The sequence below is a fragment of the Anser brachyrhynchus genome (genome assembly GCF_964034855.1).
Source record: "Anser brachyrhynchus genome assembly, chromosome: 2".
Classification (NCBI taxonomy): domain Eukaryota; kingdom Metazoa; phylum Chordata; class Aves; order Anseriformes; family Anatidae; genus Anser; species Anser brachyrhynchus.
In genome coordinates, this window is record NC_137695.1 from 47,663,818 (window position 1) to 47,689,559 (window position 25,742).

The following is a 25,742-nucleotide window of genomic DNA, read 5'->3' on the forward strand; positions in this document are numbered from 1 at the left end:
AAGGGGCAACTCTGTTCCTAAGGTCAAGGCGGGTAGTATTTACCAGAAGGGGTATTTTTCTTGTAGAAAAAAGAAATTATCAGACTGCAGGATGAGCGTGGGTCAGTGATGTATTGGCACACCACTCAACCATCTTGTGATATTCCCCAAGCATGGCTATTCTCCATATAGTGTCAGTACAATCCAACTGTAGCAGATGCTCCCCTGCAAAGCCAAAAGCAAAACCCAATCCCTGTCCTAGAATACACAACATTTTAAAAACTCAGCATAACAAATTAGCAATGAAACTAAATCAGCGATTTCCTTCCTTCTTACAGTGCAAACATATTCTTCCTTGTCTTTCATACTCTGCTACAGAAAGAACACCTGTAGTGGCAGGTACTGAGAGTAGCTCTAAACCCATGCCACAGCTTTCACTGTAGCTCTTGCACTTGTATATGAAGGCACCTGGAGAAGCAGAGAGTAAAAGTAGTGCACAAAGAATTTATTCTTATTTAAAGAAATTAGAGCATAAAATATTTTGAACAGCTGGATCCTAACTTTCAAAATTCTTGTTCCATTGTTCAAACTTTTTCAGACTTACCAGGAAAAATTTAACACAGCAATGGATGGAGGATACAAAACTTAACAAAGCTAGATGAAATAACTTTCATAAACCCCCAAAAAAGCACATGTATGTAAAGAACAACACGTACACAAGAGAAAATCCCTCACTTTTAAAAAATCTTTAACAGAACTTAAAACCAAGAAAAATGAAGAAGCACCAATGACCTTTCCTCTTTACCTGTATGTTAAAACAAGCAGATTTTAAATAAACATTTTCAACATTCTGGAATCTGTAGAAATATAGAACAAAGCAAAACCTAGTAGTAATTTGCAGCCATGCTTCTGAAATACAAGAACAAGTCAGAATCTAATCAGCACATGCTAACTATACAATTATCCTATCCTTTAATTAGAAACTTATAAAAAAAAAGACTTCCAGGTGGTACAAGTTGAGTAAAGCTGGGCCTCTAATTTTCTGTTCTTTAGGGAGTTAATGGAATTTAAATTTATGTCTAGTTTCACTTTAAAGGAACATTTGCATCTCTTCATATCTTATCATTTATCATATGTAGCGATTAAAAAAATAGAAAATAAAAGAATTTATAAATGAAATATTAAATAGTTGAAATTCAGTCACTTTGTTTCAGGTCATTCAGTGAACATTTCCAAAAAGTCTTTGTCAATGGCTGGTTGAAACAAATTCATCAAAGGTGGACTTAGCAACAAGTATATTGTCAAAAATTATTTATTAAAAAAAAAAAAAAAAAGGAATCACTTTTCCACAAATAGAAGCTAGACAGTGCTAAAGGTAGTAAAAAGGATCACAGGTATTCATGTCACAATAGAAGCTATATTTAAGTGATAAGGAACAACTTCAAGAAGTTTGGGGCTGGAAGAGAAAACATAGTGAATCCGAAATATCTTTAAGGAAAACAACCCAGAAATGATTGTGTGATATGCTCAGGAAAATTCTCATGTACCATTTTACTCACTTTATGTTGAATGAAAGGCAGAGGCAGTACACCAGACCTCTAAAAGCCCTGTCCAACTCAAGAAGCATTCCCCTGCTCTAAGTTATTACACACACAACCAGTACAAATCTCTGGTGCTGTATGATGGCAGCTGAGATGTGGGATGTGTCAGGGACACACTATAGCTCTCTGGAGAGATTTCACTGCAGCACTGTGATGTCTAGTAAAGCCCAGAGAAGACTGACTTTAAAAAGATGATTACAGGCTACCAGGGACCGTTCCCACTCCCAAATCCCTCAGGATCATGTTAAAATCAAACTAAACTCTTAAGAAAAAATCAGAAGGCTCACACCCAAGGAAATAACATTAAAGGTAATCACTCACTGCAAACTAATTTTCAGTTTACTGACTTTTCTAATGGTAGTAGTACTTGTTTTCAAATTTTGAATATAATCCTTTCCCTGTACAGTGATCATTAGACCATTTTCAAGGACTAAAATTTGGCTATACATGTGTATCCCAACTTAAAAGCGTGATCCTGTCCCCTGCCCAAGTTCTGTGTTTGGACAGAATTATTCAGATGTCTTTTGTAACCTGTAAGTCACTGTGACCTCTAATTCCTTAAAAATTATAGGAGTCCTTGCCTTGTATTTGGGAGAAGCTTAAAACGAATGAAAACCTAGCAAACAGAGCTCTAAGATATCGAATTCTGTTGAGTAATTCCAACTTCAGTGACATTCCAGTAAGCTTACAAACAAGCAAATTCTCACCAGTTGAATAAGCAGGCTAATTAGGTCCGTCAGGGGTTTATTGATAAGCAGAAGGTCTTCAGCAGCCTGCGTGTCCCCTCCTGAGCCAGTTTTCTGTGCCTTAATCAGATGATAAAAAAAATTAAAAGCAGCTTTAGTGACTGTTCAGTTATGAGAAACAAATTAGGTCCATTAGGTGGTCAAAGTTTGAACAGAAGTTGGAAGGAGACCTATACACTCTTTTCTAGTTAAGTATTCCTGAGCTCCCAAGGAGCAGTTGCACTCCCTGTGTCTGTAACAATAAGCACAAAGCAAAAGCGACTCACGCTGTCAGGCTCGTTCTGCACAGACTGAATGCACTGACCTACATGACATTTCTTCAACAAAATGCTATGAACTGTATATGCAAAACATAGTTCTAAAGCCATAAATGTTTTATGTATTTGTATTCTCTTTCAACATGTCCATTTTAGCATTAAAGTTCACTCTTTTTTTCCCCTTTATTAGGAACAACTTTAAATGCAACTCAAAACAACAAAATCAAGATAACTGAAAAGTTAGGATTCTCAGCAATAAAGTCCACTTTTGCCCTTCTGATTCATTTTGTATCCTGAAATATTAATAATTTATTCTAATAGATTAAATTATATTTTTAGTAGGAATAATAAAATCTGTAAGTGAACAAAGTTTGTGATAATATCTGTAACTACCTGTAATTCTGACCATTGTCATCGCCCCTCATCAAAACACACTGCCATCCCAGGCAGTGCTATTATGACCCATCTGTGCCCCTGGATGCTAGAAAGGTCTGCCTGCAAGATTTTTCATTTAACTTCATCATCTTGCAGCAGCTTTGGACCCTGACCCTACACAGTCTAGCTGCTAGAGGAAAACTTTTACACTTTTTTACAACATTTTACCTGGAGGACACATTTAAAATTCATTTTGTATTGTGTTTTACTTAAAGCTTAATCCCTAAACCATCACCCAGGCATAACAACCAAGGATTTCTGTTTGGTTAAGTGAGCACAAGAGCAGGTCCCGAGAGACAGGAGACATTACTGCTGAAGTTCCACTGTTGCTTTTGATGAGTGAAATGGGTAATGCCTTTCTTGGAGGAAAAGTTCTGAAACAAAAGAGCTCTAAAGAGCTATTTCTCAGTAACGAGACACATTGGTATGTTCCTCACTGAGACTCACCACAATGCTGAAGTCCAAGAAGGGCAAAAAGACATAGTGCACAGAAGACAAAAAAATGAGTGTTTATATTAACCAAAAATGGGAAGTAAGCCACCTTCACTTCAGCTAAATCTATAACAACTTTTTCTGACCAGTATTTGGATAGGAAGTAAGACACCCAACATACGGATATTTGACTGCTTCAATTTTCATATATTTAGTGCCTTTGAAAAGAGAATAAATGATACTCACTAAAGGAATTATCCTTTATATATATAAAGGATATACACTACACCATACTTAAACCTACATTAAGTCACTAAATACTGAGTCCACTTCTCAAATTGAGATTGGAAAATACTTCCAAGCTGCTGTGGCACACCTGAGTGACACAGTATGATGAAACTGCTCCAAAGCACATATGCAAATTAATCCAAACCTTTGTACTATTTCCATTAAAATACAAACACATGGACCACAGAGAGCAAACTCTTGAATGAAGCTAGATACAGTTATCAGCACCATCCAGCAAAAGGTACTGAAATTAGAAGGAAACATGCGGTCATGTTTTGCCTACCCAGCTGAATAAGGTCATCACATTACATATAAAAAGTTAAAATAAAAGCAAGGATTCAAGTGGAGGGTGGTACCATCTGTAAAAGTCAACTAAAGCCCCAATAATGGATATTATGAGAAAACTTGATTCTCTGTCTCAAGTGTTGCTATAGAAGGTATCTTATGCTGAAGATCTCTATGAAAACAAAGAACATTTGTTATCACTACCGTGATGCATTGAGTGACACACGGATAGAGGAATATGCTGTAGATACATGGCAAATAGCAGTCAGCAACTAATGGCCACCATTCAACAGGGCACGTGTACCAAGGTAGCTGTAGAACCCACAGGAGCCCTGTGATGAGTATAGTCAAGACAGGTATGCCACGGCATGGAAACACCACCTTAAATTTAGTTCTGTGGGGGTATAGGGCAAAGCTATACTTCAAAACCACAGCTGCCTCTTGTCCATTAGTCTTCCAGATTGAACAAGATTATTTTGACTGAAGTTGAACAAATCTGTAGCTGGAGTTCTAGTGTATCAATCAACTGATGTATTCATGTAAATCCGGAATATAAATTAGCTTTGAATATATAGATGTAAATTAGATCTAATGTATATAAACAAAAATAATCAGTTTCACTAATATTATCAATCCCTGTGCAAGATCTTCCCTCCTCATGTTGTTCAGTATAATTGGCCTTACCACTTGCATGGGGTGTAAATACAGAATTTAGCTCTCTATGATTACAAGGAGAGCTGCTAACAATATGACAATCAGAAATTAGCCTACAAAATTTCATTTGCAATCTAATTCTTAGATGAGAAAATGATTAAAGAGCCTGCTATTAGAGGACTTGAAAAAGCCAAGATACTGTACCATCAGATCTAAATTACGTTTTGTTTTTTTCTAAAAAGTAAAAATTATAACAAACCTGTCAGGGAAATACCTGGTTGACTGTTTGATAATGTAGCTGATTATTTAAATCAGTATAGAAAAAACCCTCAATTTTCAATACCCACTTCATACCTTAAACTTTGTTTACAAAAAAAGAAAAGTCTCAGGAAGACCTTTTCAGAATAAGGAAGCTCTATTCTGAACTACAGTACAACCTGGATGCAATTTTGAATCTCTGTCTTCCAGATATACTGGACCTAAGTTCAGTCTAAGTTCTCTGTTCTTTAGTTGGTAATTCCAGAAACATCAAAAACCTAACATGAAAAGTGTTGTTGTTTGTAGCCTAAATACAGATGTTACTTCCAGCTGACTAACTGAAGGAATTTGGTGGATCACTTAAAAACAAAGCAAACATTGTCAGTTTAGCATCATATCTTAAAAAAGGACATTCTTTTTCTTGTTTTGTTGTTGAAAGTTATGTGCAATTTCATTGATTAATATCTTTTTGTTCTCCATTCTTAAGGAAGACAAAGCCTTCACTAGAAGTCACCCTGTTAATGCTGTGTTTTGCAGTGGTTCAAACAGAAACTTAAAAGACTAGCAGCATAAGAGCGGAATACTTTTGTCAGTGCACATGCAGAGGTTACGTATGCTTTTCAAGTACAATAATCACATCTGATTTATAATAAAAAGATACTGTTTTTTATGGAGTAATCTTTTTTCTTTTAAAATGAACTGAAGGAAAAGGCTTTGAACTATCATTGAGAAAATGTCAAATTAAACTATTTATGGAGTACAGAAATGGAGCATTCAGCTAAGAGCTGTGTTTCCAGCACAGAGTGAGACTAAAATGAATATTCTAACCAGGCAAGTACATAAACAGAGGCAAGCAGTTGAAAATGCATGATCTTCTGTTTTCACCAAACTAAAAATGTAATAAGAATAGTGGGAAAATCATCATTAGGATAACAAAAAGGTATCTAAAAAAATGTTTAAGATGGTTATCACCCCCAGGAAATAAACTCCATACCTGTAAAGTCTGGCGTACGATGTTTGCTGTATACATAAGCATGCAGTGCAAAATGTCAAGCAAGGACAGAAGAAGTGCATTTGCTGTCTTGGTGCTGCTTTTATCATCTACCTCCAAGTATAGCGACACAGTTTCTATTAGGAGATTACAGATGTGAGAAGCCAGTCCTATGTAGACATGGAGACAAAAAAAAAATGCTATCAGGAAAAAAGAACAACTGAGAATAGTCCAGATGAAAATAACAGAATAGCATAAAAACAAATTTCACATACACAATGAATATTTATTAAATTTCATCTTTTTCCTCCATCATTATAATTACTGCCTCTTTTATCCACTTTGGAGCAGTTCATAAAGAGATCTAAACTGATACAATCAAATTTGCTAACTACATGGAGACTTATAAAACACTCATTAATAAAGAGGAATTTTAGGAATCCTAAACTTTTCTGTAGCATGCTGGTACGCAAGTCTCCTTCACATCATCCCAGGTCACAAGAACTAAACAATTTCTCCAGACTGTTACAGAACAACACATCAGCTATATCAAGGCTTAAGCCTAAAATTTTCATTCTTAACTGGTCTTGCAATTTCTGCCTTACCCATATACTTCATCTGTAGAATTGAACAGTGTTATTATGCTTAATATAAAATATATTCAAAAGGTTATTATAAATGAAATACCAAATACTACACCTAAAATGCACTTAAGACTTGTTTGACTGGTGGTAGTAAAATGTTTCTTGAAAATACTTGCCTTGAAGCTTATTTCAGTACTTTTGGAATTTAATAACATCAGCTCCTGTACTTTGCTTAACCCACAAATCAATTCACACATCAGAAAAAATACAATCCATTTCAAGGAAACACCAATTCAATTGAGAATCCATCTCACTTTCAAATACAAAGTAACTGAGTTCATTATATTTAATGCTAATCTTTTTCTTTCAGAATTTCATAAGGAATGAAAGATGTTTTGTTCCTCACCCAGAACATAATTATGTTTGTGAACGATTTTCCTTTAAACTGGCAATTAGTCATGCTGTGACTTGGGTATGCCTATCTAGTAGCCCTGCAGCGTGTTAGTTTGTAGTCCCACAACTACCAAAAGTGACCAAAGTGAACATGTATTTCACTGAAGAGACTGCTTCTTTTCCTTTAAAATGTAATTGTATGTCCTTTTTTTCAAAAAAATATATATTTTTACAAGCATCAGCACAAGACTAAAATAAGACACTGTAGAACACCCTGCATAATTATACCATTAAGCGTTTGTTATTTAACAAATCTGTGGGGTGACTGTTTTTGCTTTGAAAGCTTCCCCATCCATTATCTAAACTTCCATGAAAAAATCTCCTCCCCTATTCACCACCCTTAACACTTTCCTCAGGAAATTACATACAAAAACATTCATTTAGAATACAGTTACAGGTCAGGTTTGTTAAGACTTGCACTCTTATATCTCACATTTTTGTGTGTTTTTATGATTATTAGCACTGTTCTTTCACAACAGTTTGATTGATGGGCTACGGCTCAGGCTAAGCTTTGAATTTCCTGGGTTTTTGTCTGCATGCACCAAACTCTCAAAATTGTATCAGTTTAATCTTGCACATTTAATTTCCTTCTCCTTTTTTAAAGTACAGTTTCTGCTGCCGTTCTGAACACACACAAATGAGATAGCAAGCAGAGACATATTCAAGTGATGTCACCAATACCCACCAAGAAGAGAATAAACAGACATAATTGTACATCTACCCAACACAAAACCTGTGGTTATTCCATGCCTTTTTTTCACCAGGCTAAATTAGAAGAAACCTAAGAAAACGGCCCAGGCAAAGCTGGTCCCTATCAAAGTGAGGTCTGCAAATTGCCTGCAGGGATACAGCTGAGTACACTCTGTTTCTCCCTGTATATGACCACAAAACCCACAGCCACATCAAAATGAATGAGTCAGCCCTATTTCTAGATGGCTTCCATATAACCCTTAAGACAGTGACTTGGAGATTAACACTGAGAAGGCCTCTTTCAAATGATGGCACTGTATGGGTCATCGTCAGGAATTTTTTGGGCAGCAGTCCTCTCTGCATTTAGAGCACTAAGTAGGGAACGAGTAGCTATGAATGAAACAAAAGCATCCATAACTCTCATTTGCAATCCTTTCCTTTTCACATTTGAAGGGAATGACTTTATTCCCCTGACAGTACCAGTGTGATTCTCACAACTGCCTCACTTCTGGTGATGGGTGAATGGGGAAGCAGACCCAACACTCAACCTTCTCCCCACCCATTAAGACATGAATAATACAATCACCCAGATTTTACTCTCTTGGAAGTATTTATATCCTAAGGGGATGTGTATTAGCAACCCTGCATACAAACATCTGAAATACAGCAGAATATTCACATTTACTTAGTTAATGAAAACTTCAGAATTGGCAGAATTGGTATTTTATATGCATGCATGCTTACAGAGTTGTATGTGCAAAAATATACATGTTAAATCTGAAGTTTTTTGAAAAAACATACCTGTGCCTTGACTTAAAATACAATAAGAAAATTTAACACATCTGAACTTTATAATAAAGACATCTAAAATAAAACACTGGTGCAAACTGTTCCCTAACACGCTGCATGATTCATGCAGAAATCTGATAAACACTTGGTTCCACAGATAAAAAAAATAAAACAGATTGACCTCTTGCCAAGTAAATAAAGTTCCAGACATATCCTCTATTGTGTCACAACAAAATCAAAACTGAAGGCCATAATTGTAGACATGTAAATATACTCCTTGCTTACACCACAAGACAAAATACACATTCCTTGTCCTCAAAAAGACAGTTGGGAAACCGGTATAATTTGCAGTGACCATGACAAAATTCAGTAGAACTTTCACGGCTTCAGCCACTGGCACTATAACCAATTTATTCTATAGGTAGCTATAAAGATCAAGCCACATATGTGCATTCTAAAAACTGAATCTCAAAACAGCCTGAAAAAAAGAGGATGCAATTCTAAAAAAGGAAAGTATTCATAATTCAGTAAATCATAATCTAGAAATTGCACATAAATATCTACATTTCAGAAGATAAATTGTTTTTCTGCCAAATTTCACAACTGATTCAAGAACCACATGCTTAGTTTCCAATAAAGCCTAAACCAATATTTATCTTTAAAATATTCTGACAACGTATTTCTGAGTGATATTTAACAGACATTTATTTCTTATACATTGCTTCTCAAAAGACACACCCTGTACACTCCTGAACCTTGAAAGTGGTGGATCTGAATCTGAATTCTGTGTCACAGTGGAGAGCTAAATTGGAACAAATTAAGGAAGATTGTTTTACTGAGAAAAGCTACATTTATTTTTATTTTTATTTTTTAAGAATTCTGATACTTCCAAGTATCTTGGCAACACTCCACTTATTCAAGAGAAAAATCTTAGTAACATTTTACATGGGTTAAAGAAATGCATCATCATTTCTTTCAGCTGGGCATTACTTATTAACAACATTGAGTAAAAACTTATTAACTTATCATATATATTTTTATTACCCTACTAACTTGAAATTCCAGAAAACAAAATAATTAAAGTGTATCACATCATATAGTTTATAGCTATAATTATAAATTTATTATAATACTTCACAGAGCACTAGTGATGCCTTCTATTGCTTTGTAAATGTAAGGAGGATCTTCAGAGTATTAAACCTCAGTGCAGTTCTCCGATATTCAAATTTTGCAGAAAAATAATACGCAAGTTAGATTTTGTCTTGGAGTTATGTTTGTAAATCAACATAACTAACAACAACAAAAAAAACTGTTCTGATTGCAATTTAAGATTCATAACCTGTATTGAAAGGATGGCATCTGAAATTCCTAGCCTAGCTTTATAGCATTTGACAAACCCAGTATTCGCGGAGTATTTTTCTTGCCCAAAGAGACCTCTGCAATGAACTGAGCATTTAGCTAATAGGATTTTATGAATGTGGACTGCGATGGCTATGTTTGTGTTTTACAAATCTTTTCAAAAGATAAAAGGAGTCTTTTGGCCCGTGATATAGCTAATCGGACAGAATGTGCCATGATACCTTCTGGAATGAAAGCTGAGAGGAGATATTTTATTCTTAACTATTAGCAAGATGGATAAAGGACAAGAAATCTTCACTTCCAAATCATATGAAACATCAAAGGACAGCCTAGGAAGCAATCTTCTAGGCAATCCTTTCATGCCTACCAGCAATTAGAGCATTCAACAAACCTGTCTGTTTCTAGCCGAAGAAAGTGTTAGAGCAGGTGCACTTCCTCCTAACAATACCACCACGCAGCCAAGCAGCCAGCAGCAAAAGCCTCAGCCTGGCAAAAAGGTTTCTCTTTGTTCCTTTCTTCATGTCGCTCTCTGGAGAGCTGTTTTTCCCATTTGTATCACACCTACGCAACTGACTCCCTAGGGATATTATGGAATATATATTCACTAGGCTTTTCTTCCTTCTCTTACTTTCAGAGTGGACTTGCCTTCTTTTTTTTCTTTTTTTCTCCTTCCTTAAATGACTAAAAATAACTTGTTGAGAATTTGAAACTACACTGCCAGACTAACTAGAAAACATATTTCATAATCTTTTTCCTATTAACAACAAAACTCTAAATTATTGCTAAGAAGAAACACAGGACTGTAGCCTGATAGGTTCTTTTGCATAGGAAAGAGCTCCTAAGTATCTGAGCCTTAAAACCATCCATAATGTTATCAAGATTCTCCACAGAACCTTATTTACCTATATAAACCTGGACTTCATTTGCATTCTTTGCATTACAACCCCAGTACTCCAATTTTTCTGATTTGAACATCTGAAAACAGGCAACAAAAAAATGGTATCTTTAGGGTAATGGCATTTGTTAAGAGGCTCATTATTTTTCGTTATTTTTGTTTATTATTTGTTACTGATATTTACTTTTTAGTAACTATTTGCATCAGTATTATATTATTGAGGGAATAAAAAACTAGGATGTAAAATGAAACACTGATTTCAAGATTTGGTGAGTTATGGACATCAGATCCAGTGGAACGAAAAAAGACAGTCATTAATTGCATGACTGCTGCCCTGAAAATTATTTTCTAATCTTAAATATGAGTAGCATCTAAAGAAAATTTTGCACATATTCCTACTACTGAGACAGCGAGTGGACATTTTGTGACTGAGTAAAAAAATCCCTAAGTTTGAGGAACAAAAATTTCACTGCAGGTGGTACACACTGCAGGGTTTGGGCTTGGGGCTCAGCTTTTCCTGCACACACACCAGGTAGGGCACTGTGCACTACCGGTCAGTGCAGAAAAGTGGGTATGGTAAGGATTATGACAATTGGGGAAGAAAAGACAGTCATCACCTTTACTACGAGGCTGAAAGCAGACAGGGAAGAATTCATTATCCTTACTGTGGATGCCTAAGAGAAATACACACCTGACATTCTCAGTGGCAGGATTTTTCTGCTTTCAGTCAGTCAAGGGGAGAGACATGACATGGCTCTAATTCAATTTTTCAGGAGTGGCAATGTTTGGTGGTTACTGTTAGAAGGCAGTTTAGAAGTGACATCTTTTGTTACTGAAGAAAGAGCTCACGACTCATAACTTCCTAGGGAACCATGTCAAACTCTTCTAAGGCAAAGAGAATCCTCCCAGCACTGAAACCTACTTTCTTCTAAAATTTAAATTATGGAACAAACATGCAGGTGATTAAGACTAACAACTGTTTAGCACAGCTAAGAGATAGAAAACAAGCAGATTCTAACTTAAAAATGTATTTGAGTATACAAAAATAGCAAAAATACAACTTGAACAATCTAGGAATAATAATAAAATATTCACATACTGCTGAATATGCTTGACTAGTCAGTATAAAACCAGTAAAACATAAAAAATTATACAAACTAGGCAAGAACGTGGTTATTCTGTATGAAAAGATGCGGTTAGAAAAGCATACGAAGATGAGGAATATTTCTAAAAGCGTAATAACTGATCCCTTGGGAGTTCCTGTTTTGTTATTTCTTAAAAATGAAAAGATGAGAATTTTCCTACCTTAGAATCTCATTAAGGTTTCTGTAACAAAATTTCAACCAAATTCAACTTCTGGTGTCAGCCTGACTCTACCGTACCAGAGTCAAGTCAGAAAAGATAGCCAAGATGTTTGCAGCTAAGTTCACAGCACTCATGGGTACGTAACATCAAAGTTTTGAAGGCAGGGAATTTTGGTTTTGAGATTTACTGAGATGGCCCTCATTCCTAGGAGTATAACTCTTTGAACGCGAACACAGACTTGTTCAGCAAGGACATGTGAAGTATCAGAAGGTAACTTTTTTCCCAAAAGAATTATAAAAACATCCAAATGCTTTCTGGTACTATGAGAAAAAAAATATCCAAAATTGATATGAGAGATTACTGCATAACTGTGGACTATAATGATGTTCAGGGGATCTATTCAGAGTGTTGACAAGACATTAATAGTGCCTCATTTCAGCAGTCAGGTTTGATTTGTTTGGATACCACACTGTTGGCACCACAGTCTCTCGAAATGCTGTCTGCTTCTTACATTCTGTAATAACTAAGAATAATTGCTCATTTACCTCAAAAAGATAAGTGAAAAACATAATGGAAAGGTAGGATCCACTGAAGATGCACACACAATGCTTAAATGCTTATATCAGAAGGCTTGTGGGACTGGATATAAAAGAAACATTTATTTTTAAATTAGGTATTCAAATTAAACTTCTGCTCTCCAGAATTGAAATATAGTACCCAGCAGTCATAAGAAGTGCTGCCAGTTCTGTCACTAATGTATGTCATGTACATCAAAAGTAGGATGCTTATTTGTTAATCAGGGAGCATAAAGCCCTTGATGCATGTAAAATTGAGTGCTATCATCCCAAGAGATAGTGACAATACAACAGAACACAGAAGTGAGGCCGCCTGACAGACATTCATTTTGTAAACAGCTTTGTTGACTGCAAATACTGGCTCTTCCCAGATGTTTGCTAGTGATCAATTGTTGGATGGAGGTTACTCCTCCTGCAATGTGTGAGAGCATGTCCAGGTACATCCTGGTCTCCCCTGGCAAAACAGTGTTAGCTTGCTCGATGCTGTTCGGATGGGCAGCCTCCGTTAGCCCATCTGACTTAGCCTGAAGCAGACTCATGCACTCGGATGACTCTTCGAGCTGGAAGACCCAGGGAAGGATGGAGGTGGATGCCATACAGTGACTTCAAGGGGCACACATTTAAGATATTTGTCCTTTTGGGGCATATATTAAAAACAAAACTTGCAATCTTTTCATATGGATTTAAGTTGTGTTGTTTTTTTTTTCTGATACAGTATTTCAATATGCCAATTCTGCAGCGCTTGCAAGCACAACTTTCTGTCACAAAATAAATAAATAAAACAAGACAGTAATAAGATGAAATTGCATTTTCTGGATTGACGATTATTGCTATTATTAGGTAAACTTTATAGTACCTTTTCACTTAGATATTCTTTCCCATATGTCAGAGACACGTTAGAGATGGAATTCCGTTTAATAAAGCACATTTATTCTACAGCAGGCTATACTTCAAGTCAGATCCTGATAAACCCTATTTCATCCCTTACAAGGTAATAACTAAAATAAAATCTCTTGGTTATGTTAGATGAGGTTAAAAATTCTTTAATTGATTAAAAAATATATATTTTTTTTCAGATTAGGAAATCTTTGTATTCAGAAAGATTCAGAGTCAGAAAAGATTCAGAAAAACTTTTTGATTTACTGCTCAGACAGATCAAGCCTGCAACAATTACTGTGTGATAAAATACAGGGGGAATTTGTATCCTCGGCTTAATTTAGAACTAGAAATTCTTCTAAAGGGATTGCTGTTTTAATAATAGACTTCCTGCCACATAAGATTAAACACTGTTTATCTACTTCAAGTATCTTCATATCTCTGCTTTGGCATCAACTTTCCCTTATACTGAAATCCTTCAGAGACCACATTCGAACTCTGAGAGCTGCCTTTCTGACAAAACCTGTACAGGCCAGATATGAACTGCTCCAGAATACGGATATAGCACTGAACTGCTGTCACCAATTGACAGCATTCATCAGCTTCGAATGATGCTACCAGCACTAATTGCTCTAGATAGGCCTTCAAGAGTCCCTGGACTGCGAGTGATAAGGACCAATGAACCTTAGCTTCAGAAAATTCTCTGAAGTTTTCAAACAGTTTTAAATTGCAGAAATAAAACACAGTTGACAAATATTCCCACATATATGTAGCAAAGAATAAGTGCAGAAACTCTATATAATTCCCCACAGAAAAGTCATGCTCTGTAAGATATATATTTATTCCTACTCTTGGTCTATTTACATCAGCCTTCCATGGGATGAAAACTCACAGAGTACAGATACTTGGATTTTCAAGTGACAGTCTTTTGCAATTGTTACTGCTAGACCAAAGCACAAAAGCAAAGGCTAGAGTAACCACTAAGTGCCACTTGCTGCTGCTTATTACAACAAAACTCAAACTATGCCACAGTTTCCCGTAACTTCCTGCATTATTCATCAATGAAGGTTTGAACATAAATGAAAGCTGACAAGTAACTGCAACTGTCCAAGGTGGCTTTGGTGTAATTACGTGATCAAAGGGCTTAAACAGAAGTCAGAACATCTCAGGAAAGTAAAGTGGTTTTGAGCCTGTGACCAGATAAATGCTCTAGCCTCAAACCTCCTCCGCCAGCTCAACTGTTTTCTGAAAAAAATGTAAGGAAAACGCCGCCCAACAGACTCTTCCTAATTTGCTGTCATCTGGCTATACCACTAAGGCCATGTCTGATTAAATCTCTAAAACCTTACCACCTGGATCTCTGAGCTCAAACCCGTCACACCATGATCATACTGTCAATTCAGAAGGTACCAAAAGTGCTTTACCCAATCCCCATCATCAGTTCATCCTACACCAACAGAGCCTTCATTTTCCATCAGCATTGCTACTGACCCCAGCTATCATGGCTTCATGTGACTGTGCTCCGTCAGCTGGAGCTACAGCTCAGCTTATTTATCAAAAGGCAGTCCAGACTCTGAAAGAACAATAAGTCTTCACGTGTTCACATACAATGCTCCACACCCTGTGTCCCATGTCTCAACAGGACCCACACAAGAGGAGCGTGTGTCTGTTCACTTACTGGGCTGTTGACAGCATGCACATTGTCTGTGCAGGTGCATGTTGCTGAGAGTAGTGGAGTCTGTGCATGCAGGAACTGGCTCCTACTGTAAAGAGGTCACATGGACTGCCTTGGTCTACCAGGCTACCATGACCCAAGCCACCCAATTTTGAAATAAAAACAGGGAACTATAGCACCTTCCCCAACAATGAGCTGAACTAGATCCTGCTGCGGATCTGATGCTTTAACTGAGAATTTGGATTCTGCTTTGCTCAAGGGCCTGATTTCTTCAGAGGTGAGAAAGAAGTTAGGGACATTGATAAAATGACAGTCAGAGAGATAGCCACCACAAAACAGAAAAGAGTTTAGAGAGCCAGAAACTTTTTGTTAAGTGGGTGACCTGTGAAGATGTGCAACAGAACAGCAAAAGAAACTTGGTAATGCCAGTCCTGTTTTAGTACCTCTTCCTTTTTCTCTGTCACGCCTGCTCTGCTGGGCTTCTTAGGTATGAAGGTACTACAGGGTCCCAGTAACTCTACCACTATGATGAATGAATGCACATTGCTCCTACATCAGGAGCCTCCCCCATCCCGTCCCAGTTAGAAGCAATTTGTTGTGCCCCATGTGTCCCTTCTGTGCCTTTTGCACTGCCACTATGCACCTACGTTTCTCCTCCAGCCGGCTTGTGCCCAGACCACTGATTCTCAAAAGCAAGTTCAGGCAAAGGCATTAAGTTCAATCCTTTTGTTTGATGAGATAAGCGTTTGGATGGGGAAAAGAGGGTGTGAAGAGGGAGCTTGCAATGAAGGGCTTATATTCCTTTGTTCCTCCCCCATGTCATTTCCAGTGAAGAGACAAACATCAAAAATAAGATTTAATAATAGCTTGAAACAATGAAGTAATATCCCCACCATTTTATAAGATAATACGCCCTGCAAGACATTCAACATAGATCACTACTTCCGCCTAGGATTTAGGATTCCAACAGATATCTTACAGTATGACGGCATCAGGGCATATTTTATAGGGCTTCCCTCTGTTTACATGCAGAAACACTTTTTCTGGGTCAGAGATAAAATTGGTGTGTTGAATGGCTTTCGAGATGCCCAAGGAGTTTCACAACAGGAATACACATTTTTCTAGATTGCACCAATATACAGTTGCCACCTGTAAATAGCTGAGATCTGCTCAGAAATTTGGCTCTGCTCTTTAAGAACTAGATTTGTCCTTTGCCTTTGTCCATCAATATTTTTAGAAAGATAGAAACTACCGGGCTTAGTGAAGATTGAGCACTAAGGAACAAGGACTTTGGAAGTACACTACAAACAGCGAAGTCTGGATCTATTGAGTCTGGATCTATGCCAAACAAAAGCAGCTCTGGTGGGAAGACCGGGGGAATTAAGATCTGCAAAACTGGACTGTCAATGAATTATGCAAGAACTGGAGAGAAGCTGCAGGAAGTAGACACGAGAAATGAGAGATGTGTATAATTAAGTTTTCAAGATAAGCAGTTTCACAGCAAGTTGACGTCAAACATTTTGCACAACCTGGCCTGCCAGCATACTGTGCTGAGCTGGGGCAGTAGGCTACAATTCAGCCTGGGAAGAGTGGGTGTCACAGGCAGCACAAACACGGGCTTCTATCTTCTATCAAAACCATACCTTCTCTCAAAACCCCTAAATCTTCCTTGATAATCTGTTCCTTTGGGCATTTTATCTGCCTTTTCCTTATCTCAACTCTGACTTCTCCTTACAGTATAGACAAAATGCTGCCTCTAAACTCATCTTGTATTGCTGTCTGACCAATATGCTCTCTGAACTCAACAAGTAAGTTCTTAAGAAAATGCCGAATAAATAACAGTTCAAGAGCATTTTTCGTGTAAGGTAAATAATGGCATAAACTCACACTTTATGTCATTCTGGGTTGGGTGGCAGGATCAAAATATTCAATATTTGCCTGTGTGAGGAAAGGACACAGCTACTCTATTTAGCAAGAAGCTGTACTGGAAAGACTGTTGAGTCATCATGTTTTTTTCAATCTCTATGTAATGCATATTGTAACAGTAGTTTTGCTGACATCCAAAGAAATAAGTCATATTTCATGGCTGTATCATTGGCTAAAAAGCTATATGTCACTATCTGGGCATAATAGGTAGGAAATATGGTCTTTTAAAAGTGTGAATAAATCCATTAACAACACTATGCAGGACTTTTGCCAAGTCTCACAGGAACAGGGATGAGAGGTTTGGGTAAGCAACTTGTAATACGATAGGCGAAAAAGAATGGCCCTCAGGAATTGGAACTATGTGGATGCAGGTAAACAAGAAGTTTCCACCCTTATTTTTCCTCACCTTCCCCAAAATGTGGGTGATAATGAAAAAAAAAAAAATCTAATTTTTTACAGTCTCCTAAAAGGCAGAAAAAGAACTTGAGACCTTATAAAGGCATCCAATTTCTTCCCCTATTCTTCTTGAAAATTCAAAGGGTCCATGTATTATTTTTCTCCAAACAAAAGAAAAGAACAGCTACCTAATGCAAAATCATCTAAGAATGTGAAAACATTTATGGAAACCTTTAAATCTTTTTTTTTTTTTTAAGTTAAAAACCAACCAACCAACCAACCAACACACCAAAGCAACACAACGTTTATCAAGTTAGGACCTCTTTAAATGTAGTTACGTTGATTTTGCTTAAAACTGAGATCAACCTAGCTTTCCTTGAGTTGAAGTCTAAGCCAACACAATTCCATCTTCAAAAATCCATCTCACTTACATATAAACTCATCCTGATTAGGAAAAAAGCTTCAGCCAAATAAAGACAAAAATAATATATTTTTTAAAAGGGCTGATACCCAAGTCTGTACCACATTTCTGGAAAGGTAATGAAGAAAATCAAATTGCATCATCAAATGAATGTCTGCATTTTTGTCAGAGCAACTTAAAGAATCGCCCTCAGCTGGAGGTTTCTATTGCAGCTCTGTCATGTTCCCTCCACAGCTGGCATTGCTATAAAGCGTAAATACTCATGGATACAAATATGCACATAATCAGTCACCACATTAACTCTACCAGGCAACGACTAAATGCTGTAGGAACAAAATGCTAGTAAAGGAGTGGTAGCTTGCCTAGATAACTTTGAAAATATAAACACTCACCTGAATATATACTGACTTAGGATGATAGAAAACCTGTGTGTAGACATGGATCTATGGCTTTAGACTTCAAAAGAAGTTTACGCATAAATATGATTTTTGAAATATGAAATGCAGATAAAAATATTACTTTGGAAAAAAGCGTTTGGAAAAACTAAGTTAAAAAACATTACAAAATTAGATCCTGAAGAGGGAAAAAAAAATCCCCCATCAAGCTATAAAAACTACGTATAAGCTTTGTAGGTAAAAGTCTGAAACAAACAAAAAAGAATATGTGGGTGAAAAAAAAAAGAATATCACAGGAAAATAGTACTTTGTATTTTTGTACAAATTGAGACTTTCAAAAGGCTTTAAAAACATACGACTCTCTCTACAACTCCCTGAGGAGGGGAAGTGCAGAGGCAGGTGGTGGTCTTTTCTTGCTGGTCACTGATGATAGGACACATGGGAATGGTACAAAGCTACACTAGGGGAGGTTCAGACTGGATATGAGGAAAATATCTTTACCGTGAGAGGTGTCAAACACTGGAACAGGCTTCCTTGTGAGGTGGTTGATGCCCCACACCTGTCGGTGTTCAAGAGGCATTTGGACAATACCCTCAACGATATGCTTTAACTTTAGCCCTGAAGTGGTCATGCAGTTGGACTTGATCTTTGAAGGTCAATTTCAACTGAACTATTCCACTCTAAAACGATACATAACTTGAGGTTTTTTCATTATTATATAGTAGCCCTTCTTCTTTAAAGAGCGAATTATTTTGAAGTTTAATTGTCCACAAACGGTTTAAACACGTCGTTTTGTAAGATCAACACATTTGTTAGCTCACATTTCTCCTGCAAATAACTTAGAAAAGGAAAATAGCTGTCTCTGAGCTATGACAACTACTGAAAACATCTAAAACAAAACAAACAAAAAACCCAAACATTCTTCAATCCAGTGAAAAAATTTCAAAGATAATCTGTCATAGATCAATCCTGCCAAAAATGGTGCTTGTTTATAGCAATTGACAAAACGAACTTCTTTCAGTAGGATTAAATAACTGCATCTGAAGAAGACTACTGCTCCATGACAGAGTAATGATTGATGTAGTTTAATTTTGCGTATAGTATTTTGTACCTTTGCAACTTTGCACTTACCTTAAATTGGCATTGATATATTGCTTTCATATCGAGACAATATGAAAGCTAGAATCGAAAATAAATGATAGCTCTACAAGCTTTGGCATAGTAACTGTATTCAAGCTGAGTCTCTTTTCAACTATATTGCTACATTTTGCATTCAATCTTCGAATATCATCTTTTAACTTACTATTTATACCTGGCAAGCTACATAGGGACACCAACATAATTAGATTTTAATTATCTGTAACAACTGAAATGGTTTGTATCATTAATAGTAAAGTTGCAGCTAATATGACAATTACACTTTTACCTACTTATTAATTTTCTCTCCAACTGATCAAATCCACTAGTCCTAATATACAATTTGGTTTACACTTCATGAGAGTGCTAACGTAATGTCTAATGATACTGCTTAAATTAGACAGCGGGAAAAGCAGCACCTCAAATTAATGCAAGGAAGACAACCTCTAGAGCAGAGGGGAAAAAAAACAAAACATTTTTATGGCTAAGCAGGTGAAAAGGACCACAAGCTTTTAAGACTGTCTTCTTTCTTACAATCCAGAGTTTGTCATCAGGGAACCTTCAGAGATCCACATCCTCAGGTAGAAAATCAATGACATATTTTAACATAAAAAATGCATTTTTCAAGTTGGCCTTCTGTTTCCAAATATTATCAGTCGGTATAATCACTCAGTCTAAGCCTAATGTTTTCTCTAGGAATCTGACAGGTATAAAAAATTTCTATTACGGTTGGCACATATATAGAAGTTCACACATATAGAAGTTCAAGTTCTGAAATCACTCTGTTTAATGAACTAACTCCTCACCAGTAAAATAAGCTGATCAGTTATATCATCATATTTCTGCATAGGCCCTCTCAGACCTGAATACCATTGAATTAAAACGTTTTGGACTTTTTTTTTTGTTACTAGTCCTTTCACGTCCATCAGTTAGGCGTTACAATGAGACACCTCAGCTAGTTTAACCAGCCAGCTATGCTGCAAGATGGTGTGCTTGGCTGACCGCAGGGACTATATCAGGAAGCCTCCTCCAGCCACATAAAAGGCCAGTCCTCTTTCACAGTGCAGCAGCAGCACGACAAGATGTAACAACCTGTTGAGCCTCTATTAACTAATTTCATCCTTTGAAGTCTCAGCGAGCGTGCTGTGACATTTTGCGCCTTATGGGCACGGCTCTCAACAACAGGCTTGGTTCTGCTTCAATGGCATAACTGTTTCTCACAGCAATTACAGCTGCTATTTTCATCCTTTTCAAATGGCTGTAGAGTTGAATATCACAGGATGACACAGGTTATTTTTTCCTCAAAGACTCTGCTACTACTATGCTATTTTGACACGATTTCCAGTTATCTTTTATGACACCCGACTTCTAAGCGTAACAATGCAATGTTATACACTTGCACCCGAGTGACTGGCATTTAGGGTCAGCAAAACATGTCTTAATACTGTTAAAAAACATTCTGAACTTCCTAACATCATAGAAGAGATTTCTTCAGGCTCAACCACCACTGACTTCTGCTATAAGCTGTAACTCAGACAAACATAGTGACACATAACAACTATCTTTAGATGTTCATAGGCACATATCTCTGCTCAAGAGCTGAACTAGTAACTACAGTACTGGCAGGGAGCTGGGAAAAGCTTACGTCCTGCATAGCAGAGGCTGTAATGTGCACATACCTCCCAACCGGAGCACTTTTCCTACAGGAGCAACATCTACAACTGCTCCAGCAGTATGTACTCTGTCTGCATTTATTTTCTGTACTTAAAAATAATTTCTCACTCCTATATTTTTGAAGTAAGAGTATTTTGTTTCTAAATGTTAAATACAGAAAAAAAATGTTTTTATGTTCTTACTCGTATTGATTTCCCTAACTTCTTCTCCCTGCTACTCTTTCCATCTAGAGTCACAATATGTTGAACATGAACTATCTATTTGCTTAGGCTGCTACACAATAAGCATATATAAAGTACTCTCATGAAAAAAACCACAAACACACACATTTTCTTTCTTCAATCAGTGAACAAAACTATTCGTATATTGCATCCTGCAAAAGTTTTGCAGAAAAATCCTGCCTTCTAGAAACAAATGACAACAAAAACTCTTGACCATAAGGGATAGGTACTTTTAGTTGAAGCACAGATAATGACTAAAATACACCCTGAAAATTATCTAAACAGTGCAATTTTCTTTCGCATGAAAACAGTGCAATAAAAATAACTTGATGATTCTTTGCCTGATATGCTACAATGAAAAAGCAGTATTCCTCACTGAATACCCTGTGTCTGCAGAGAGGGATTTGTTCATTGCAAGGCAAGGAGGACTGAGAACAAGCAAACGGCTTAAGAACTAGTCTGAACGTGTCTGCTTTCTTCACAGACTAAGTTTGTTTTAAGGACATATTTGTTAATGCATTCTATAGGATTCTGTAAATATCACGTTTTCCTTGTAAGTAGGCTTCCCCTGTATGACTGACCCACAGTCCTTTTCTTGACCACTGTCTTAGTTGAGGCAAACTCCCATCTTGTAAGTAAATCCCACAACTTTGAAGCCAGCTACTCCAACAACTCATTTGTGTTCCTAAAATCAAAGTCCCATGCCACGTCACACCTACACTTTCTTTGTGCTTTACAGTAGTGGGTATGACAGGGAGGAAGATCTGAGTTGCTAAGTTACTGCAGTCTAATTTCATGACTGCTGACAATTTATCAGCTGGGAGAGAGCTAGCTGGGAAGCTAGAAGCTATTATGAAGTTAGAAGCTGTTGTTAAGAAGTGTGCTATGGGACGCATAATCAAATATCTTTTGGAGACTGAAGCTAAAATGCAATTACCTGTACGGTATGAAAGGTAGAAAAATATCCTCCAAAGATTTAGTTAAGTTAGGAACCTTTGGGGTTTGTCTATCTAGAAAGCTAATTCATTGCCATTTACCTGTCACTGAGTTAAAGATCCATGTGTGTAAGGGACTGACATGCCCTTTCTTCCCGCCCCCACCCCCCACACAAAAAAGAGAAAAGTTGGATGTTGGTCTCACAAGTGCTACTTTTTGGATATGCAATATTTAACAGATTTGAATGATACAACATACAGAAACATATGAAATCTAATTAATCTCCTGACATTTGACTAAGTCAAAGCAGTGGACAACAAGCAGCATAGGATACCTCACCCATGTAGGTTGATCTTTCTTTTACAAGGAGCAAATGAATTACAGTGATCTGACTACAAAGTTGTATTGCAGATTTTTTCATTTTTAGTAATTGTCCCCACTTGAAGCACTTACCATGCTTTCTAAATATGTTATTGGATATAACACTGCTGTAGCTAACATTCTGTGTTTTCACTTAAGGTCTTTCCTTAAGAACTTCAGTTTCTACAGAAACTGCTTGAAGTACTATGTACTACTACTAATAGCTTTTATGTTTTTAAAGAAGAACTTGGAAATAGGTTTGTTGTTCTACGTGTCAAAACTCACTGTTGCATTTTTAGTTTAGTTCCTGAGATGCAACAGTATGAATACATAAGGAATAAAGTTTAGGATTCGCTATACCATGTCACAACTTTCAAACATCCAGACAAACTTCTCTGCTTACATGGCTGGGGATGGTTACTTCAGGATAGTAGCCAAAACCAGAATCACAGCAGTAGAGCCTGGAAAATGTCATTCAATTGAACACGATTGGGCTGAATTTCACTTATACATCATCTCCTTAAAAGACGGTAATGAAAACATTATGATAAACCTCTTGTGGAATATAATGGGATTCCAAAAAAGCTGAAAATGTAAACTCATTAGTAAGTAACACTGGGCTGCAAACAACTTATTAGATCAGCTTTGATTTACAGTGGAATCCTTTCCCAAAGACAGAATTACCTGGAATTACTTTTATATACACTGAAAACGGCTATTTACATACATGTAATACATTTGAGGAATTATCGGGAATAAATATCTACAGAATCAGAAGTTTTCAACTGCAACTTAAAATACTTATTTTGCAACAACCTGTTTTGTACAGTTCTTCGGTGTGAGGATCCTGATAAAGCAGCTAAAGCCTTTGACACACATTTCTCTACACTCTAATATACAATGTCCAAATTCTTCCTATAAGCAAAATGCTACTGATACAACAGTTAGAATGATTAATTTCCTTGCCTTTGAATATGTCCCAGGTGGCAAACAGGACCCCAAAAGTTGGAAAATACTGTTAAATACAGACAATTAAAATGAAGCAATGTTTTCTATTTTTAATTTGTGAAACCTACCTGTAAAAAAATAATATAAAAAATAAAAGAAACAAAGGTGACACTGAAGGCAAAATACAGACAATATATCTGTGAGTCAGAGTACAAGACTGTTTTACTACATTAAGTACTGTGATGAGCTTGGCTTTTTATTATTCATCACGTTCCACATAATTAAGCAGACCTGCACACTAACACCACTCACTCATCAAACAGCCAAACCTGACTTGAAGTTCATTTCATGTCTAAATTTATCAGTATGTCAACACATGTCAATAGGCAAAACATGGCAAATGTAGACAATATGTCTTTCCAGTAGGCTGCCCCAACAACAACAGAAACAAATGATGATTCCCTTTCCTTATTTCCAAAACCCTGGCAATGCTCCCTCCTACACCACCAAACTAAAAGGGTGGACTATAGTGGGAGTGGCTTCCACACACTGACTGATTCTGTAGCGTCATTGCATAGCTTCTCTCCTCAGCCGTTGACAAAGACACTGTTGAATTCAGTGGTTACAAACTTAAAACAAAAGATTACAGATATTCTAAAAAGAAAGTAGAAGGTGAATACAAAAAAAAAAAAGGATCATATATTCTATGATCTCATTGGGTCCCATGGATTTGTGCACCTCTAAGTTCCTTAGATGGTCTCAGACCTGATCTCCTACAGTGGGTGGTTCATCATTCTCTCAGTCCTTGCCTTTGCCTTCTGGAGCCCTATCCTTGCTTACACTCTCTGTAGGCTTCCTTTTTGAGTTTTCCAGGAGCTCCTTGTTCATCCATGCAGGCCTCCTGGCACTTTTGCCTGACTTCCTCTTCATTGGGATGCATCGCTTTTGAGCTTGGAGATCTTGATCCTAGGATATTAGCCAGATGCCTTATGCCCCTCTTCCCTCAAGGGCTTTATCCGATGGTACTCTAACAACCAGATCCCTGAAGAGGCCAATCTGCTCTCCCAAAGTTCAGGGTAGTGAGCTTGCTGTGCTCTCTCTTCACTGTCCTCTGGATCCAAAATTGCATCATTTCATGGACACTGCAGCCAAGATTGCCCTCGAGTTTCGTATTTCCCACCAGCCCCTCCTTGTGGTGAGAACGAGGTCCAGCATAGCACCTCTCCTCCTCAGCTCCTCTATCACTTAGAGAAGGAATTTACCATCAGTGCATTACAGGAACCTCTTGGATTGCCTATGCCCTGCTGCGCTGTCCCTGCAACAGATACCAGGGTGGTTGAAGTTCCCCGTGAGGACCAGGGCTTGTGAACAGGAGGCTGCTTCTATCTGTCTATACAGGGCCTCATCTGCTTGGTCTTCCTGATCAGGTGGCCTGTAGCAGACTTACACTATAATGTCACCTGTCTCTACACTGCCTTAAATCCAGACCCACAAGCTCTCTGCCAGCTTCTCATCCATCCCCAGGCAGAGCTCCATGCACTCCAGCTGCTTGCTGACATAGAGGGCAATGCCCCCTCTATATCTCCCCCCGTCTGTCCTCCCTAAAGAACCTGCATCCTTCCATTCCATCTGTCCCACCACATCTCCATAATGCCAAGGAGGTCACAGTCCCGCAGGCATGCGTACATCTCTAACTCCTCTTGTTTATTGCCCATGCTACGTGTGTTAGCATAGAGACATTTAGGTTGGCCCCCGATGAAGCTGACTTACTGGCTGGAATTCCTCTGTGCTGCTCTTCAGGTGCTCTCCTGCCGACCCGTGACCCTTGTCCAGGCTCTGGGCATCTGTCACTGACACTGGTGTCAAACTGGGAGGAGCAGGATGGATTACAGTTCCTCTCCCACAGTCTCCATGCTCTCTCAAATCAGTTTAAAACTGTCCAATGATTTCAAAAGATGGGGAAAGGGAGGAAAGAGAGACTGGCAGCCAAAAGCCAAAACAAAGGGAAAGAGAGTAAGTTTCACATTCTTAGAAGTCCACACTAAAAGTGATCAATATTGTCTTGGCTTGTTAGCATCTCAACTTTCCACAAGAGACCATATACTAATCCCAGTCTCTTTACTGACTTCCAGTCTCAGTAATTAAACTGAATCATATTATTCTGCTCTGATTATTAAGTGAAAATTGTTGTTAATGTTAAC

General features: G+C 37.4%; 1 protein-coding gene across 6 annotated transcripts in view; it reads right to left on the bottom strand.

Moving 5' to 3' along the window:
- Nucleotides 1–25,742, bottom strand: part of ULK4 (unc-51 like kinase 4) — a 243,474-nt gene that overhangs the window by 63,953 nt on the left and 153,779 nt on the right. For 5 of the 6 annotated variants that reach the window (XM_080580479.1, XM_080580476.1, XM_080580477.1 and 2 more), the window contains 2 exons: nt 5,930–6,096; nt 2,288–2,386 (listed from right to left, as the gene is read on the bottom strand). In XM_080580479.1, coding sequence (XP_080436605.1) covers nt 2,288–2,386; nt 5,930–6,096 — 266 coding nt within the window. The remainder of the gene's footprint in view (nt 1–2,287; nt 2,387–5,929; nt 6,097–25,742) is intronic. The other variant, XM_080580478.1, reaches the window with a different exon arrangement.